The 17,504-nt window shown below is 42.5% G+C and overlaps 1 protein-coding gene across 5 annotated transcripts in view; it reads left to right on the forward strand.

The window, feature by feature from the left end:
- Positions 1–17,504, forward strand: part of Rnf144b (ring finger protein 144B) — a 156,460-nt gene that overhangs the window by 98,096 nt on the left and 40,860 nt on the right. For 4 of the 5 annotated variants that reach the window (XM_078020587.1, XM_040282104.2, XM_005329150.5 and 1 more), the window contains one exon: positions 16,641–16,745. The exons of the other annotated variant lie outside the window; for it this stretch is intronic. In XM_078020587.1, coding sequence (XP_077876713.1) covers positions 16,641–16,745 — 105 coding nt within the window. The remainder of the gene's footprint in view (positions 1–16,640; positions 16,746–17,504) is intronic. 5 annotated transcript variants of the gene reach the window in all.

The following is a 17,504-nucleotide window of genomic DNA, read 5'->3' on the forward strand; positions in this document are numbered from 1 at the left end:
AATCGAGTTTCATTGAGAGCAAACACCCAGAAAGGCAGTTAGACATCATTAGTCGTTATTATTGTCACGGTAATAGCAGCTAGCATTTGTTGAACACTTATTCAGTGCAAGGCATTGTTTGCACTACTTTAATTCATTTTGTTCACATGATGACCAGATTGGGTATTAAGAAATGACCCCCGTTTTCACAGTCATGAAACTGATATGCACTAGCAACTGCTCACTAGTGTAGCAGTTTTTTGGATTTGTGCAAAAGCATGGTTTGAAGTCTACTCAGCCAGCTCACGCAGATCGTCTGCCTGATTGCCACTTTCTAGAAGCCTTTGAGACAGGCAGACTGCCTGAGCCATCACCTGCCAGCTATGCTAGCTAGTCTCGACTAGAGAGTTTGCAGTGATTTATGAAGGATTTTAGTTCCTCTCTTTCTTTTTGGAACTAGGAGGCCTATGGGTGTGAAAAGGGCTCCCAACAGAAGGATCCACAGGAGAGGCTTCCTGCCCGAGTTCTCTGCCTCCTGCCCCCAGCACAGAATCGCTTTCAGCCCTAGACCGGGGCTTCAGCTAAGGCAAAGCTTCTGGTGACCAATTTCATGTCACCGGTGGGAGTCGAGAATGTAATTAGAAACATGGTGAAACCTCAGGTGGCTGTTTCTCTTCCTTCTATCCCCTTTCCTTGCTCTCTTCCTTTTACATTGGAAAACGGTTTTTAATTATAAATTTAATACAATGAGGTTTCAAAAAGTGTGGAGTGTATGAATCACCTGTACCCATCCCCAGGCTCTTTCCCTGCATGGAAATCAACATATAAATCCACCTCTGGAGAGGTGTTTGTACATGTCACTTAGCAGAGAAACGAGATCTTTAGAGGTGCGTTAACTTACATTTATTGTATGGTGAATGTTTCTGTGTAAAAATATGCAGACCTACTTTTCTCTTAAAATGTTGTATGCTGGCCTCTGATGTGACTGTGTCAAATGTATTTAACTAAGTCCTTCCTAATCATGGATTTTAAGGTTGGTTTCAATTTTTTACTATCATAAATGAAAATTCATGTACTTACAGAAATGTGAAAATCTCTCTCCCTAGGATAAGGTTTTAAAAGTGGATTTGCCTCCTTGAAAAATGTGAATATTTTAAATCAGTCTATGTGGCTGAATGACCTTCCCTACTTCTGTACCTCTTTAGCTGTCCCTCCAACAGTACAGGAAAGCCCCTTCCTTTGACTCGCTGGGTATTTTCAAACTTATCACTTTCTCTAATCTTATATGTGAAAAGAGCACATCTCATTTTTTCACCCGTGCTTCCTCTTTTAAAGAGGAAGCTAGTTGAAAGAAAATAAGTCCCTCCCATGAACCTATCTTTAAAAAATGTGTACAGTCTATTCAGGGCCAGTAGAGTTTGGGCTGATTTGATACCTTGGTCTTTACAATATGGTCAAGTTATAAAAAAGTGAGCTATGTCTTGAAAAAATATACATGGACAAGACATGAGTCAGTGAAAAATTGGTATTTATAATAGTGGTTCTGAGGTAGAGGAGGTGCTTTGTCACAAAGCGTGTTTGTGTTTAGTGACAAGATGTTACTAAGTGGAAAGGGAAATTTTTAAAATTTAGGTAAGTTAAAGCTGAAAAGGATTGTGAGTTAACTAACTAAATTCTAAACTTCCATTTTCTGAACATTTCAGTTCATCATGGATTGGTTGTGGAAGACCTGTGTGTGGATTTCAGAAAGGGGACTTACCTGTTGGAGTTGGGTGAGACAGAGAAATAGGTAGCTTTGAGCTAACTGAGGAGGGCCTCGTGGTTTGGACTCACTTCACAGACCCAGTGGGTAGTAGTTGGTTTTGGTTTGACTCTTCTGAAAAGCATTTGGGTTATTTACCACGTGAACCTTGGGTGTTTACTCAGTCTGTTTGAACTTCACTTTATTCACCTGTAAAAATGAGATCAAGGAAGGAGGGAAAGCAGGGGACTGGATGCCGGTCCTGTCCGAGGTACTATGCAAGGGCACTATTTTTATTTTTATTTTTCATTTGCTTTTACCCTTCAGTTTAGAGATAAGGAAATCAGTGCAGTGTTAAGTACCTTGCCTAAGATCCGGGCTCTTAATTCCTTTTCACAGTGTCTGGATGAAGTAAGAACCACTGTGTAAAGACCTAACTGTACTGACTGGCACTTGGGATGTGCTCCCTAGGTTTTACTTGTTAGCATGAACAGTGGATGAAGGCCCACATTAGTTTTTTTTTTTGGTACCGGGAATGGAAATCAGGAACATTTAATCACTGAGCCACATCCCCAGCTCTTTTTAAATAGTTTGTTTAGAGACAGGGTCCTGCTGAGTTGCTATGTGCCTCCATAAGTTGCTGAAGCTGGCTTTGAACTCTCAACCCTCCTGCCTCAGCCTCCTGAGCCGCTGGGAGTATAGGCCTGTGCCACCTCACTTTAGGTTTTAAGGATCATACCTGTAGTTTCAAAAGTTTCAGAATGCCCTCTACAATGCAAAACTGACAGATGGTTAGTGATTTTAATATTCATGAAAGCTTAGAACAAGTTGATATAAGGAGTAACTGATAAAAAAATATATATATATAACCCAAGGGGCTTTCCACAGGACAGAGAGTGCGCAGTTTCAATGCAATGGTGGCCCCGGGTGCCGAGGACAGCGATTGTACAGTGTGCTACGAACTCTCACCTATGTGACTTTGGGCCCATTATTTGGGGACACTGAGTCTGGGAGATGGAGAGGTCTGGCTTACCCATCAGACGCTCCCAGGGCACTGAGTGTATTTTCAGGTGTTGAGCTTGCAGTCAAGGTGCAGCCCAGACTGGTGTCTCCCACCGCACACACACACACACCCGGTGTTACTGTGTTCCCAAGAGGACCTCAATCTCGTGCTTGTTTCCCATGATTCCTGTCTGCTGAGGTGACTGATGCATGGGTAACTCCAAAGCATAGAGACTATTTCTGCAATTGGAAAAAAAAATACAGCTGTGACGTCTCTTTTCCTAGGCAGTCATAGTGTTGGCTGTAGGTTGTTTTAATATGAAGTGGTAACTGGTCTTTGATTATCTTATGCTTTATGATATCGATGACTTTAGAGAGATGATCGTGTTTTAAAGTTGTAAAGGTTCCATTATTTTCTCATTTTTCTTTTTTTTAGTACTAATAATGTAGTGGGAAGAAAAAGCAAGGGCTCAGTCTCAATTAGACCTTGGTTTAAATCTTAACTCCTAAATTTATTAGTCTTGTGAAGTGAGGGTAAGTCACCCACTCAACTGCTTTATGAGACGTGGGGATAGCGCCGGTTACTGTAAAGGTTAAGTGAGATTTTTTTTTTCCTGATGTGCACTATATCACTTCCTTACCACTGTCACAAATACCTGAGATAATCAGCTTAGACAAGAAAAGGCTTATTTTGGCTGTCAGTTCTAGAAGTTTCCAGATGATCGGTGGGTCTCATTGGCCTGTGCTGAGGCAGTTAGGTAGTGGCAGAAGCACACGAAAGAGCGAATTCACTCACCTCGTGGCCAAGGAAGCAAAAAGAGAGAGAAGGAGGAAGAGACTGGAGTCCCACAATCCCCTTCAAGGGCATGACCCCATGATCTGAAGGCTTCCCACTGGGCCCCAGGTCCTGAATGTCCCTCCACCTCCCAGGAGTGCCAAGCCAGGGGACAAGCCTTTAACACAGGGCCTTGGGAGCGCTGCAGGCCATCTAGACTGTAGTCCCACCATAGCCTCCCAGGAGGCTGGCAGACATTCCCCTCATCTCTCCCTTCTCCTGCCTCTCATGTAGTCAATATGGTAGATCCAGGTCACAGGCTCTCAGAGCATAGAGCTCACACCAGCAGCACCCACCTGTGACCTGTTAGTTAGGTAAGTTCTTAAGCTCCACCTTAGACCCCCTGCAGCGGAAGCTCTGGGGAGGGGGCCCGGCAATCTGTGTCTCAGATGGTCCTCCAGGGCTACACAGACACCGGGCATTTGCAGAGCACTTTGTTGGTAAAGCTCCCATCAGCCGCCCATTGCCGTGTGCTGTGGAGTACCTAGCTCGTCTCTTCCGTGAGCTCTGACGGGTCTTTCTGCAATATCTGGCCAGGTGACTTTGACGTATGACCTTTGCCTTGATGACCTCACATGCTAGAATACGGTGCTCACTCAAAACATTTTGAAAGTGGCAGTTCTAGATGAGCAACCAGGTTAGGTTTTAGCAAAGTCAAAAGTAACCTCAGATCTGTAGGCAGATCGATTTACTAAAAGACAGCTACAAATTATGGCAATTAAAATAATGAAAAAAAGAATAACACCAAATGTAAAGTCCTTTGAGTTCTAGAAACTTGCTTTCAAGAAAATGTTAAAAAAAAACTTAGGGTTTTTCAGAAGAAACTCTTGGATAGATATTATAAGGTAAGGAATAGTTGCACTTTTTTTTTTGATAAGAGCTTTATGGCTATACATAGTAGTTGGTCTCATCTTGACATACGAATACATGCACAGAAATCACTTTCAGTTTAGTTGTAGTTTTGATGCAATCTAATTATAACCAGACATTGGGATTTTGCTGTGGAATAATTTAGTAAAATTATTTAAAGTGAATTTTGAATACAATAAGCTTCCTAATAACCTGTCTAGTCATTGTTCAGCCTTTTCTCTTTTTCAGAGTTCACATTTCTTATATCTGGTAGATTCTGTTTTGTACCATAGCCAAGGAGGAAGTTTGCCTAAGGCTCAGGTGTATCCTAAACTGATGTCCTTAGTTTCCAAACTATCCTAACTATCATTCCTGGTAGAGAGACAATGTTGTCTAATAGCAGCATTACTTCTGGGCCATAGATGTGACCTATTTTGCAAGCTGAATTTTTAGGTTCTATCCTATAAGAAAAAGAGATCTTTAACAATGATTTAGCATTGTTCTTTTATACAGTATAATACTTCAAAAATTTAGAGTTGTTAATGATTATTACTGCCATTAATTTTGATTACTGTATCACTGTAAGACGATATTTCACTGTAGTTTATTCAAATTCTGGTTTACATATTGAAACAGATATTGGACTTTTATCTAAAATATAATTTTATTTAGAATACAATCTATGCTATAAGGAACATTAAAATTTGAGATTTGATGACTGGTGCAAACGTTTTCTTTTTCTTTTTGGTTTCAAAAAATGGCATAACAGTCTGTTGTGAAACTTTTCAAATATATGAAAAAGGCAAAAGAATTTTACCATGAATACTTATATACCCACCACCTCTTAGATTCTGTCTTATTCCATTCATGTTGATTCCCACCACCTCTTAGATTCTGTCTTATTCCATTCATGTTGATTCCCACCACCTCTTAGATTCTGTCTTATTCCATTCATGTTGCTATAACAAAATACTCGAGACTGGGAAATTCATAAAAGAACTGAAATTCATTCTTGCAGATCTAGGTTCTGAGAAGTCCCAAGATCAAGGTGCCGGCAGGATGGGTGTCTGATGAGGGCTGCTCTCTGCTTACTTCAGAGGGGGAGAAGACTTTGTCCTCCAAGGTGGACCACAAAGCAGGGCAGAGAGCGTCCCTTTCAACTTTAAGCCCTTTTATTAGAGTGTTAAAGCCATTCACCAGGGTACAGCCCTCATGACTTAATTACCTCCCAGAGTGACACCTCTTAATGCAGTTGTATTGGGGATTAGGGTTAAACATGATTCTGGAGGGGACATCATCATTCAAACCACAGCAGAGTCTAATGTTATCTGTTTACTTGCTTGATGGGCTGTCTGTCTTTCCATGTATCCTGCTATCCTTTATGTGACTTGGTGTTAACACTCACTCCGAATTCTCCAGTAGAATCTAAGTACTCAAGGTGTGGGCCGAGATTGGGTTGAATGGTCATATTTTATTCATAACTTGCATAAGCTTATATCATGGGTCGAGGGATCTCTTGACCCTTTTCTAGTTTGGCTCTGTTTCCTGCTGTGCTGGCAGGACCCCTGGGCATTCTGAGCTATTAAGAGGTGCTCTGGTAGACGGAAGGGCAGAGAGACCAAGGAACTAAGTGCAATCTGCCTTGGCTGGGCTCACTCTCACCGCCTGAGCAGGGCCAGCGGGCTCCCGCTCGGGGCCTACAGTTCTGAGGCCTGATGTTTCTCTGGAGGAAATGGAAGGATGTGCACTTGGCAAATCACCGTGTTTTCTTTCTCTTGGAGCCATTGCTGTTCTGGATTCACTGTGTCATAAGGCAGCACCTGGCCCAGATGGTTCTTTTAGGGACTGGTGTAGGAATTGTCGTCTCCCTCTCAAGAGAGGCAGCCTGCCCGGGGGGACACAAGGAAGAACCTCGGCAAGGCCAGCGGAGGAGTAATTGAACGACTCACGTGGAAACAGATCTCTCCCTGCTAGTGCCTGTTCACGGCTCTGCTTGGAAAGTTCTTCCAGTTTAGCAGATTTAATTGCTTCATCTTGAGGACTGGACCAGGCTGCGGCATTTCCAGTGAATTTCTCCTCAGAGCTACTTCTGTCCGTGTGTTTCTTAATTTAGAAATTTCATGATCACTTGAAATCAGGATAGAAGTATTTGATCACTCTTGCTTGGTGGGAACTGGAGTTACTATTGATTGGAGCCCAGCTTTAATCTCCTGTATTGAATGTTCACAAACTTATGCCAGGTGGAACTTTGTACCCTTTTCCAGAAAAAGTAACAGCACTATTTTGGGTTCAAATACTTAAAAACTCTTCAGAGTTTTAAATTTTGCATATACAATTTCCCCCTTTAGTGCCCTTTACTTTCTTCTGGAACTAGCTGAATGCCTGTATTCTTTTGGGGGATGATGGTTAGAAAAGACCCCTTCTTTTCTCTGGAGTTCATGTGGGTTACCATTATTAAATGACTTATAAGCAGCTAATGATGGACATAAAAGTATCTTCTCTGATTGGACTGAAGGCATAGATGGTTCTGACCTAGGGTTCTCAGTCTTGGTTGCACATGTAATCACTTCAATAGTTAAAAAATATTGATGCTAGTTCAGCAAGGTTGCAGAATGTAAGATCAATGTACAAGAAACCATAGTATTTCCATACACCAGCAACGACTCATGTGATAATGGAATTAAAAAGCCATTTCAGTTATAATAGCATCAAAGGGAATAAAAGACTAATGAATTTAACAAAAACTGCAAAACTTATGTTCTAAAAACTATAAAATATTATTGAAAGAAAATTAAAGGCACTCCCAGTTTATGCAGTGGGATAGTTAATATTGTTAAGCTGGTAGTATTTTCCAAATGGTTCTACAGACTCAAAAGTTCCACCTGTCTGTAGAAATTTACAAGCTGATCTTAAGCTTTATATGAAATTTAAGGGACTTAAAATAGTGAAAACAGGGGCTGGGGTCGTGGCTCAGTGATAGAGCGCTCGCCTATCATGCACGAGGCACTGAGTTCGATCTTCAGCACCACATAAATGTAAAATAAAGATATGGTGTCCACCTAAAACTAAAAAGAATAAATATTTTTTAAAATTAGTGAAAACAATTTTGAAAAAGAAGAACAAAGTTGGAGAACTCAATTTCTGATTTTAAAACTTACTATGGAAACTACAATAATCCACGTGTCATGATGATAGATTAATGAAATAGAATTGGGAGTCCAGAAATAAATCCTCACATTTATTGTGAGTTGGTTTTCAACTAGGTTACCAAGACAATTCAAGGGGTAAAGAAATCAACATTAACACTCACAATGGACCATGGACCTCAATATAAGAGTTAAAACCATAAAACTTGTAGAAGAACATATAGGAAAATATAAAAATAAAGTCATAGTTGGATTAGGTGAGATATTCTTAGACATGACACCAAAAGAAAAAAAAATAGATAAATTGAATTTCATCAAAATTTAAAAATCTTTATTCTTCTATGGACAACATCATGAAAGTTAAGGTAACCTATAGAATGGTAAAAACAATGATGTAAGTCATCTTATAAGGGACATAAGTAGAATATGTAAAGAGCTTTTGTAACTCAATAAAATAACACCACAAATAACCCAGTTAAAAATGGGCAAAGGAATAAATAACTGCATAGATGTTTCTCCAAAGATGTGCAAAGTACCAATAGGCACATAAAAGAACCCAGAATCATTAGCAAATACAGGGCAATGCAAATCAAAACCACACACATTAAGATGGTTGTAGTAAGTCAGAAAATAACAAATGCTGACGAGGATTTGAAGAAATTGGGACCCTCATACGTGGTGGTCGGAATGTCAAATGGTGCAGCTGCTTTGAAAAATGCCTGACATTTCCCCAAAATGGAAGCAGACCCGGAGTTACCATGTAACACAAATGCTCCTAGGCGACACTCAGGGGAGATGAAAACATGTCTGCATGAAAACTTGTTCACAGCAGCACTATTTATCATTGTTCCAAAATGGAAATAACCCATCGCCCATCAACTGGTGTGAATGGATAAAAAATAAAATCTTCATACAATGAAATACTATTCAACAGTAAGCATAAATGCAGTGCTGATGCCTGCTGCAGTATTTGTATGAATTTTATAAACATTATATCCATATAATGGAATACTATTCAACAATAAACGTAAACACTGTACTGATACCTGCTGCAATACATGTATGAACTTTACAAACATTCAACTTAGTGAAAGAAACCAGTCACAATGGACCTCAATTTATAGGAAATGTTCAGACAAGGCAAATTTATAGGTATAGATATTAGTTTGATGTTTGCTTAGGGATCAGGTGTGGAGGACTGGGAGGCAGGTGTTAGCATTCTGTTACTATCATAAATTACCTGAGTCAAATACTTACAAAGAGAAAAAGGTTACTTAGCTCATGGATTTTTTTGCAGGGATGAGGGTACTGGGGATTAAACTCTGGGGCACTCGACCACTGATCCCCATCCTCAGCCCTGTTTTGTATTTTATTTAGAGATCGGGTCTCACTGAGTTGCTTAGCTCCTCACTGTTGCTGAGGCTGGCTTTGAATTCATAATCCTCCTACCTCAGCCTCCCGAGGGCTGGGATTGCAGGCATGCGCCAGTAGCTCACATTTTTTTTTTTTTTTTTTTACTATTCTAGTCCAAGATCAGGTGGTTCCATGCTTTAGATCTCTGGAAAGGGTTGAACAACAATGGTGTAGAGCGTGTGGAGGAGCAAACTGCTGACATTATGAGTAAGACAGGAAGCAGGCAAAGAAGAGACCAGGGTCCCCCAATCCCCTTTAAGGGGATTAACAACCCTCCTAAGGGGATTTAAGATCCTTGATGACCTATGAAGTGCCCACGAGGCTCTACTTTCTAAAGGGCCAGCCACATCCCCATAGTGTCATCCTGGGGACCAAGCTCTAGAGCACATGAGTCTTTGGGGGACACTCAGCATCCAAGCTCTAGCAGGACGAATGGGGAAGTATATGCAGGTCTGTTGGATAGAGTGTCCACAGCTCTGTCCAGTCAGTGGGTGAAGCTCTCCAGTGGCACTGGCTGGGAAGAGGGTAAGAGAGAAGGCAGGTGCCTCGGCTGGCTCCCGGGTCAGGAGGCTAGGTGGATGGAAAGGCCATTCAGAGAGGTCGAAACAGGACATGAGGCCTAGATTGAGGGGGAAGATCATGAATTCAGCTTTGTGTTTGTTGAGTTTGAAGTTCCTGTGATCCATCTTGGGGAAATAAAGTTCCAGCAGATAAAAATTGAATGGAAGAAAATGGGAGAGACGGGAGAAGGAACGTGTAAGAGGAAGAGCCACGGTCAAGAGCAGGTGGAGTCCTGACACCAGGAAGAGAAGGTGTCCAGAGGTGGGAGGGGGAACTCTGCCTGATGCTGCGGAGGTCAGGAAGGGAGAACCCGTGGACTGGGTTCAGGGACATGCAGGCCCCTGGTGACGTTAGACAGCCAATTCAGTGAAGCGGTAGCTCTGGAGGAACTGGGACGGGGTTGGTGAAGGACAGACAGCTCATTTAAGCTGTGAAAAGGAGAGGGAGGTAGAAGGCAGTGTCCACCCAGATGGGCAGTAAGACAGAGCTGTTTTCTATTATTTTTGAGTATGTTTCATTGCAGAAGAAGGACCTGATAGGTAGAAAAACATCCGAAACATAGGGGAGAAAGTGGATAATCAGGAGGAGTGGGAAGAGACTAGTGAGCTCCACACACATCAAGGAAGGAGGCTGGGAGATGCGTACCAGGGAGGGTGCAGTTTTTCACTGATGGGGCTGAAGGAGTCTCACACCGAAGCTGGTGAGTAGTCGATTCAGGCTTCCAGCTCCTTCAGAAGCCAGATCGTGTGATAGGTGCTTCCAGGGACACGAGGAGGAGTGGATGTGATCCAGATCTGGAGGAACCCCCCGGGCTGCTTGAGAGACAGGCAGGTTCACGGTCCTTGCCACGCAGGTGCTAAGGCTGTGCGGCTCACAGGTGCAACGTACTTCAGTGGTCAACCTCTGCTGTCACTAAGGTGGCCTGGGAAGGTGGGAAATAGGGGGAGAAACCACATCTTCTGGGGAGTTGGGTGGGGGTGCTGTATAATGTAGGAAACCCCCTGTAGAACCTGATATCCCGACGTGTCCTCAGTGGAAATGCAGTGTCACCGACCCCTTGGCCATTGACAATCACCATGCCTGCCCTCCTTTTGACGGGTTTATGTGGCTTCCTTTTGAAGAGTAAAATAATTAGAACCCCAATACTGAGCTATTTTAAAATTAGTTTTATTAGAGTCTTATTAAAACTTACGCATGGGCTGGGGATGTGGCTCAAGCGGTAACTCATTTGCCTGGCATGTGCGGGGCACTGGGTTCGATCCTCAGCACCACATAAAAATAAAATGCAGATGTTGTGTCCACCGAAAACTGAAAAATAAATATTAAAAAATTCTCTCTCTCTCTCTTTAAAAAAAAAACCTTACACAAACATAAATACAAGGTATAAACCCATTTAGGTGTATATCTTAAGTAACTAGAATGCATGTACAGACTGAATATTGACTAAAATTGCAGACCAGTGACACTCAAGCGCATTAATGGGATGGGCGATGTTTTGCTTCACCAAATCACTGCTTACAGTAGGCTCTGGTTGGGGGTGTTCCAGTGAGTCCTGGTAATTCAGTGATCCTGGCACTTGTCTCTGAATCCCTCGCCATCCTGACTTGTATGGCCATCACGGGGTCTGGATTCTTCCACCCTTCCTTCACCTGCTTGCGACAATGAGAGCATTCCCACCTCGCTGAGCAGGCACCACAAACACAGGTGTGAGCTTTGTGGGTGAACGTAGGGAGTTTCCTGAGATCGTCCAGAGATGCTTTCACAAGATTGTTGAGAAATCCAATGAGGAAATCTCGCTATGAAGAGCTCATGAACTCCCCCCAATACCTTCTTGTACCCAATTTGAAAAGTTCAGTACTAGCTGGGCTCAGGGTGCTAGGAGAGCATATGGGCTGGGTGTCCTACCAGACTATGGGGTGAGGCAGGGAAGATTTCTGGACTGAGAGAAGCTGACAGATGAGAACTAGGAAGCAAAGGTCTCGTTTTAACTGTATTTATGGCTCCTTGTTTGATTGTTTGGTGCCAGGTTTTCCTGTCTACCCCTTGATGTCCCATATGGTTGGTAAACACTTAGGATGAGGAAGTTGATCTTCATCAATGATGTCATTCTGGTTAAAATCCAAGGTCTCTGAGAAAGTTCCAGGATCAGACTAAACCTGGTAACAGCTTCCTGCTTAGCTGTACATTGTTGACTTGCTTTTGGCGTGTTAATAGACGTTTGAATTGGGAGAAATGCCATCGTGAGTTGTACTAATAATTGAACTTAACAGTATCCCACAAAGAAGGATTTGTTCTCGGATCATGTGTGACGATTATAATTCCAACTGGATTAAACAGACCACTGATCGGCCTCAATCTGAGATGTTCTGTAGAACACACTGGAGGTACGGTGATGAAATTATGTACTGGGGCAGAGAAATGTCCATCTGCATTTTCTTGGAACATCCACTTTAATGTACACATTGTACCTGGAATGATAGAAAGCAAGACAGATATTCAAGGTCTGCATGGGTTTGGGCCTGCAGGTTCTTTGTCTCATCACCTTCCCTCCCCGTCTCTGCTGAGTTAGTCATGAGACACTAAGAGAGTAGCAGTTCACCAACTCGGCCTCAGTTCAGGAGGTCTGCCAGCCCTTTGACCTCAGGATTCTGCATCCAGAAGCTGCCAAGACCCTGTTGCAGGGACCGCTTAAACTGACAACCGTTAGCACCGTTACCTCCTTTCTGAGCCCCCACCCTCCAACAACACCTGTTCTCACCTGCCCTGCTTGCTCTCCTGGGCCAATCTCCCAGGGTCCAGTCTGTCTGAGGACCTTCGTTTCTGCTGGCCTGCTTGTCCCCCTTTCAGAAGTCTCGATTGCATCCTCCAATCATGTTGTCTTTGCAGATCTCTTTCGCTTTTCAGAGTATTTTCATGTATGCATGTTCATGGGGGACTCCCCATTTCCCTGTGAGCAGGCGAGGCAGGTGGTTGTCCCATAATGTAGACTAGGAGCATTGTAGCTAGAGAGGTTGACATCTTGCCCAACATGTAGAGGCAATTGTTGGCACCCATTTCCATTCACTGTTCATTGTAATACTTTTTTTTCTTAAAAAATCTTAAGAAAGGAATAATCTAGGGATAGAGAATGAGGAACAGTAGAGCAAATTAACGTGTGTGTGTGTATATATATATATATAATCTCCCCACTCCATGTTTATTCTGGGATGGGAACATAGAAGCTTTGTCCTAACTTTGTGACCATTTACCAGGCCCACCATAATACATAAGAATAGTTTATGAAGTTGGCCATGATACACTGGAAACTCTCACCTCAAAATGGCTCTAGAAGAAACTCCATCCTTGAAAAATTCCACTGAGGAATTCCATAGGAGGCATCTGAATCAATAGTTGTTGGGTATCTACATCCTTGAGGGTCATGAAGAATCTTTGTTATTACACGTGACCCTTCTGGTCTTTAAAGTACATTTAAGTAAAATGTTGTTTCTTTCTTGGGTCATCTGGATTTTTGAAATCTATTGTTTGAAACATTTCCCTTGGAGTTTGTTAGCTGTTAAAAAAAAATTGTGTTTTAGATATCTGCGTAATGCTATTGTTTAATGAAATGCAGTCTAAACAATATGATTGATGGGAATTTCTTTTTCTATTTCCCTACCTTTACTTACAGGCTAGACACCAGTTTTTTCTCCACAGTTGGTAGCCAATTACCTGATTGGTTTGTGTGACATGCACAGGGCCTCTTTCAAGTGTTTTCAGTTCTTTTGTGCTTTATTAGTCAGAGGCATGGATGAGGAGAGGGAGGGTTTGAGACTAAGTTTTTCAGCGCAAGCAAATGGAAGACACACAGTGAACCTGGGATACTTGAAAATTCAGGGAGACACAATAACTGGGACTAAATGTTTTCCAAATGCATGCCGTGATGGCGCGTCAAGTGCCTGTGCATGAAGATTGCTGAACACCGTGCACTTGCAGATCTCTATCTTGAACAAGTGTTTCTTAGAATAAAAACCAGAGGATATGTATTTAAACCCTGTAGTCAGTGTTTAAGCTCCAATTTCTCTCCTAAAATCATAGGTCACACAGTGTTATTTGCAGCCAAGAGTGTGCTTGTGGGAAGCTTCAGAATTCATTAGGTGGATGAATCACGATCTGCAGTGTACCTAAGAACATTGCACCAGCAAATGAAACCTCCATTATAAGCTCTTGGGGAGGTTTATATGTCAACTTTACAAATTTGAGTATAAGTTTAAATGATTTTATTTTATATATCTATATTTGGTTTATAAAGACTTCCATGGTGTCTCTGGTTCCTATCTGACACTCAGCTATTTTATAGACCAAAATAGTTCTAAGGAGAAGCTTGCCTAGGGGTGTGTGGGGAGTTCTGATGGAACCTCTGTTCTATCCCTGCAGCTCCATCCTAAGTGGTTCAACTGGCTCCCTGCAGGGAGTAGAGAAAGGCTAGCTCAGACGGCCAAGGGATTAACAGTTCCCCACAATGTTTTTCATAGAAAGTCCAAGTCCAAGTGAAGACAGTGAAAAAAAAAAAAAAGACCTAATATTCTGCAGTTTGTAAATTTAGAAGGGGCTGGATAGGTAAAATTTCAGGGGTGAGTATGTGTGTGTGTGGTGGTGGGGGAGTGTTTTAAACCCTGAGAGGTAATTGTAACAGGTGTTATTGTTCTCATTTTAAAGATTTAAGGGGTGTAGGTCTGGGTCAAAGGCAGAGTCACTTTCCTGTGGTCTCCTGGCAGAGGGGAGCTGGCTCCGAACCCCAGCTAGAAGGATCTGAACTTCATGGCACCGCTCACTCTGTTTTCCTCACCTGCCTTTCCCTGAGCCTGGAGACCCATTGTTTTGCAGTCTGTTTCCCTTCGTTTCTGTAAGTGCAGTTGGGATGAGGCAGGGCAGTGGAACTCACCAGGCTGATGGGAGGGAGAGGCCCTAGGAGCAGAGCTGGTGGGTGTATTTGGCCCCTGGGATCACTCCCTGTGGGAGCCCCTTTCCTGTCCCTCCGGGGTTTCCCTGCCCAATGCAGTTCTCCCTCCTGTTGCCTTGCTGGCTGATCCCACTGTTCCTGGAGCCGGAGAGCATGCCTGGCACAGTGACTCTTACAGCAAGCAATTGTTTACCCTTCTCTTGAAGAAGAAAGTGAAAGTGAAAAATCTAGTGTCTCTCTTGAGGTCAGTCACAAGGGAAAAGCAACTGAAGACTGCCCCTGCTCCCAGGTATCGCTTACTCTCTATACTAGAATCATAGATGTTTCCCCATGCCTTTGAACACCACTTGAAAATGTTTTTCATGATTCTGCCCCATCCCATTTTCCAAAATTCGTTTCAGTGTTCTGTGTTAGACAGTGAGGTTACTTTCTAGTTGTTGCTGTGATAGAAAAAATCAACTCCTTGGAGAAGGGAGCCGTTCACACCGGCAGGAAAACAAGTCTGCCTTAAAAGGTCGGCCATGGTGGCTGATTCTTCAGGACCCGTAGAGTCATTTCAGATGAATACATATTTTTTTAAAAATGATATGATTGTGATGTTAGTTTACTTTTCAAATGGAGAAAATGAGTGAAAAAGGTCAGTGAAAGACATAGATGTCACCATCATGTCAGAAATATTCTGAGCATAGACTTTCATATAAGATTTACTGAATGGTGCATGGAAAAAAATTTTAACCTAGCAGGCTGACACAGAAATGTATAAATTTGAAAAACAGATCATTTTGTAAGAGTCATGACTTTGTTGACGAGCTCATGTATTTTTTGGGCAATGCACTCCTCAAACATTTAAGCTTGACTTTTTTTTTTTTTTTTTTTTTTACCTTGCAAATAGAGAAAGGCTCATCAATCTTGAGCAAATAGGTAGAAAGTGAGGAGCCAGTTTTCAGATTTCCTGATTTTATTTGCCGGAACTATATGGCCCCTCAGTATCTGCAGGGTTTGGTTCCAGGACTCTCTGTGGATATCAAAAGCCACAGATACTCAAGTCCCTTGTACAAAATGACACAGTATCTGCTTATAACATACACACATCCTAAGAATATATAATGTAAATATTGCATAAATAGTTGTTATACTGTATTGTTTAGGGAATAATGACAAGAGTAAGAGGTCTGTGTATATGTCCAATACAATCCCGACCATCAAAGTTCTAACTTGTTTAATACATGTCAGTGACTTTTTTTTTTTTCTTGGATATTTTTGACCAAGTTTAGTTGAGTTGGAATGTGTGGAGCCCTTGGATAGAAGGGGCCTACTCTAGGGCCTCCAGTTTCTTGTGGGATGTGAGGCTGGCTTGGGAGGCAGAGAGGAGATGCTGGAGGTCTCCGTGACAGTGTTGGTTCTCCTACATTCCTGGTCAGTCTCGTGTCTTCACCAACAGCCCAAGGTCCAGCACAAGAAGCAATGAGGAGTAGCAGTCTGTGCTTGAGTTCTCCCTCTTTTCCTCTGGGGTTTCCTTTTTAAAATTCAGTTCCTTCTTCCTTCAGTTTGCCACTGTCTTTTTTCTACTCAGTCCCCCTCCGTCAATTCTCCACCAAGGCCTCTGTCTGGGGAGGTTCTCATTTCCCCAAATTCTTTGCTGTCTCCATTCAACAGAAATCCCCCTGACTTTCTCAAAGTCGACACTCTCTTGTCTTGTTAAGCCTGTTCCTAGATGTGTCATGGCTTTAGTCTTACTCTGATTCTGCTCCAGTAGCCTGTGGCAGGGTCACAGAATTCCATTCAGCTTGGAAGGAGGGAGCCTCTAGATAAAAATGGAATTCGGAAGTCACACAAGTTAAAAAATAAAGTAAAATAAGAAGAAAGCCTTTGCCGTGTGTGCACAAGTGTTTCTTCTCCTCCCAGCTGATGGTGGATGGGATGTGGGAGCATACTTGAATAAGCAAGCCCTTGACTTGAATAAACTCGGGATGAAATCATGCATAATTAACTGCCTATCTCTGCATTCTTTCCACAGTGATGGCTCTTAGTATTCACACTTGTGGTAACTTACGTTTCCTGAGTACGAGAATCCAGGACAGCCAATTAAGGAAGAGCCAGTGGTGGGTCTGTCATGCAGCCTTGGTGCTACTGGAATGGGGGGTAACTGCTGTCTTTTTTTCTTTTCAACTCCAGTGCCTGAAACAGTACATGCAGCTGGCAATCCGAGAAGGATGTGGGTCTCCCATCACTTGCCCTGACATGTTGTGCCTAAACCATGGGACCCTGCAGGAAGCTGAGGTATGGGGCGTCTGCCGCAACCTTCCCTTCTTTCCTGTTGACGTGATTTGTTAGGATCTTGACTCCACCCACCTCCCTACTAGGGAGGCTAGCCATGAAATGCAGAGGTTGATTTTTAAAGGAGGACTTTATTGCTGCATACTGTTGCATTCCTTATACGAACTGTTAAAGCTGCCATGTAGCTGGGGTCTATTTACGTCTGCTGTCTTATGTGTTGAAAAAGTTCTAAAATAGGTGAAGGCACTAGAGATCAGACTGACCAAACGTGAGGTGCGGAGGCTGAATCACGAGTGGTCTTGGGATCTCGAATACGTTAAGGACTCGTAGGCCATAGATTAGCCATAGTTAGGGAATATATAAACTATTTTGATTCTACAGTGGTAACTTGAGTTGAACTCTTTCCAAAGAGCAGAGAGAGGCCTTTTAATCTATCTGAATCAGGCATCAGAAATGTCTTTCTTTTACAATGAGTTACCTCGTTTTCCTAAGATGGTGATTTATCTCATTCTGTTGTTTGTTCAATTTCTGACCTCGGCCTGCCCTTAAATATGCCTTTTAATCTTTGGTCCCTGTTCACGTTAGATTGGAACATAAGGAACTCTTGCCCATTCTTAGGGAGTTTGTCAGCCTCTGAAAGGGGTTCAAGAAGCCGATGAACGTCCATTCAGTAAACAGACACCTGCTTTGCACCCAGCACTCTTCTGGTTGCTTTTGTGGTCAGTGTATATTTAATTGTCTCAACAGACCTCATGGAATTGG

The sequence above is a fragment of the Ictidomys tridecemlineatus genome, chromosome 8 (genome assembly GCF_052094955.1).
Source record: "Ictidomys tridecemlineatus isolate mIctTri1 chromosome 8, mIctTri1.hap1, whole genome shotgun sequence".
NCBI lineage: Eukaryota > Metazoa > Chordata > Mammalia > Rodentia > Sciuridae > Ictidomys > Ictidomys tridecemlineatus.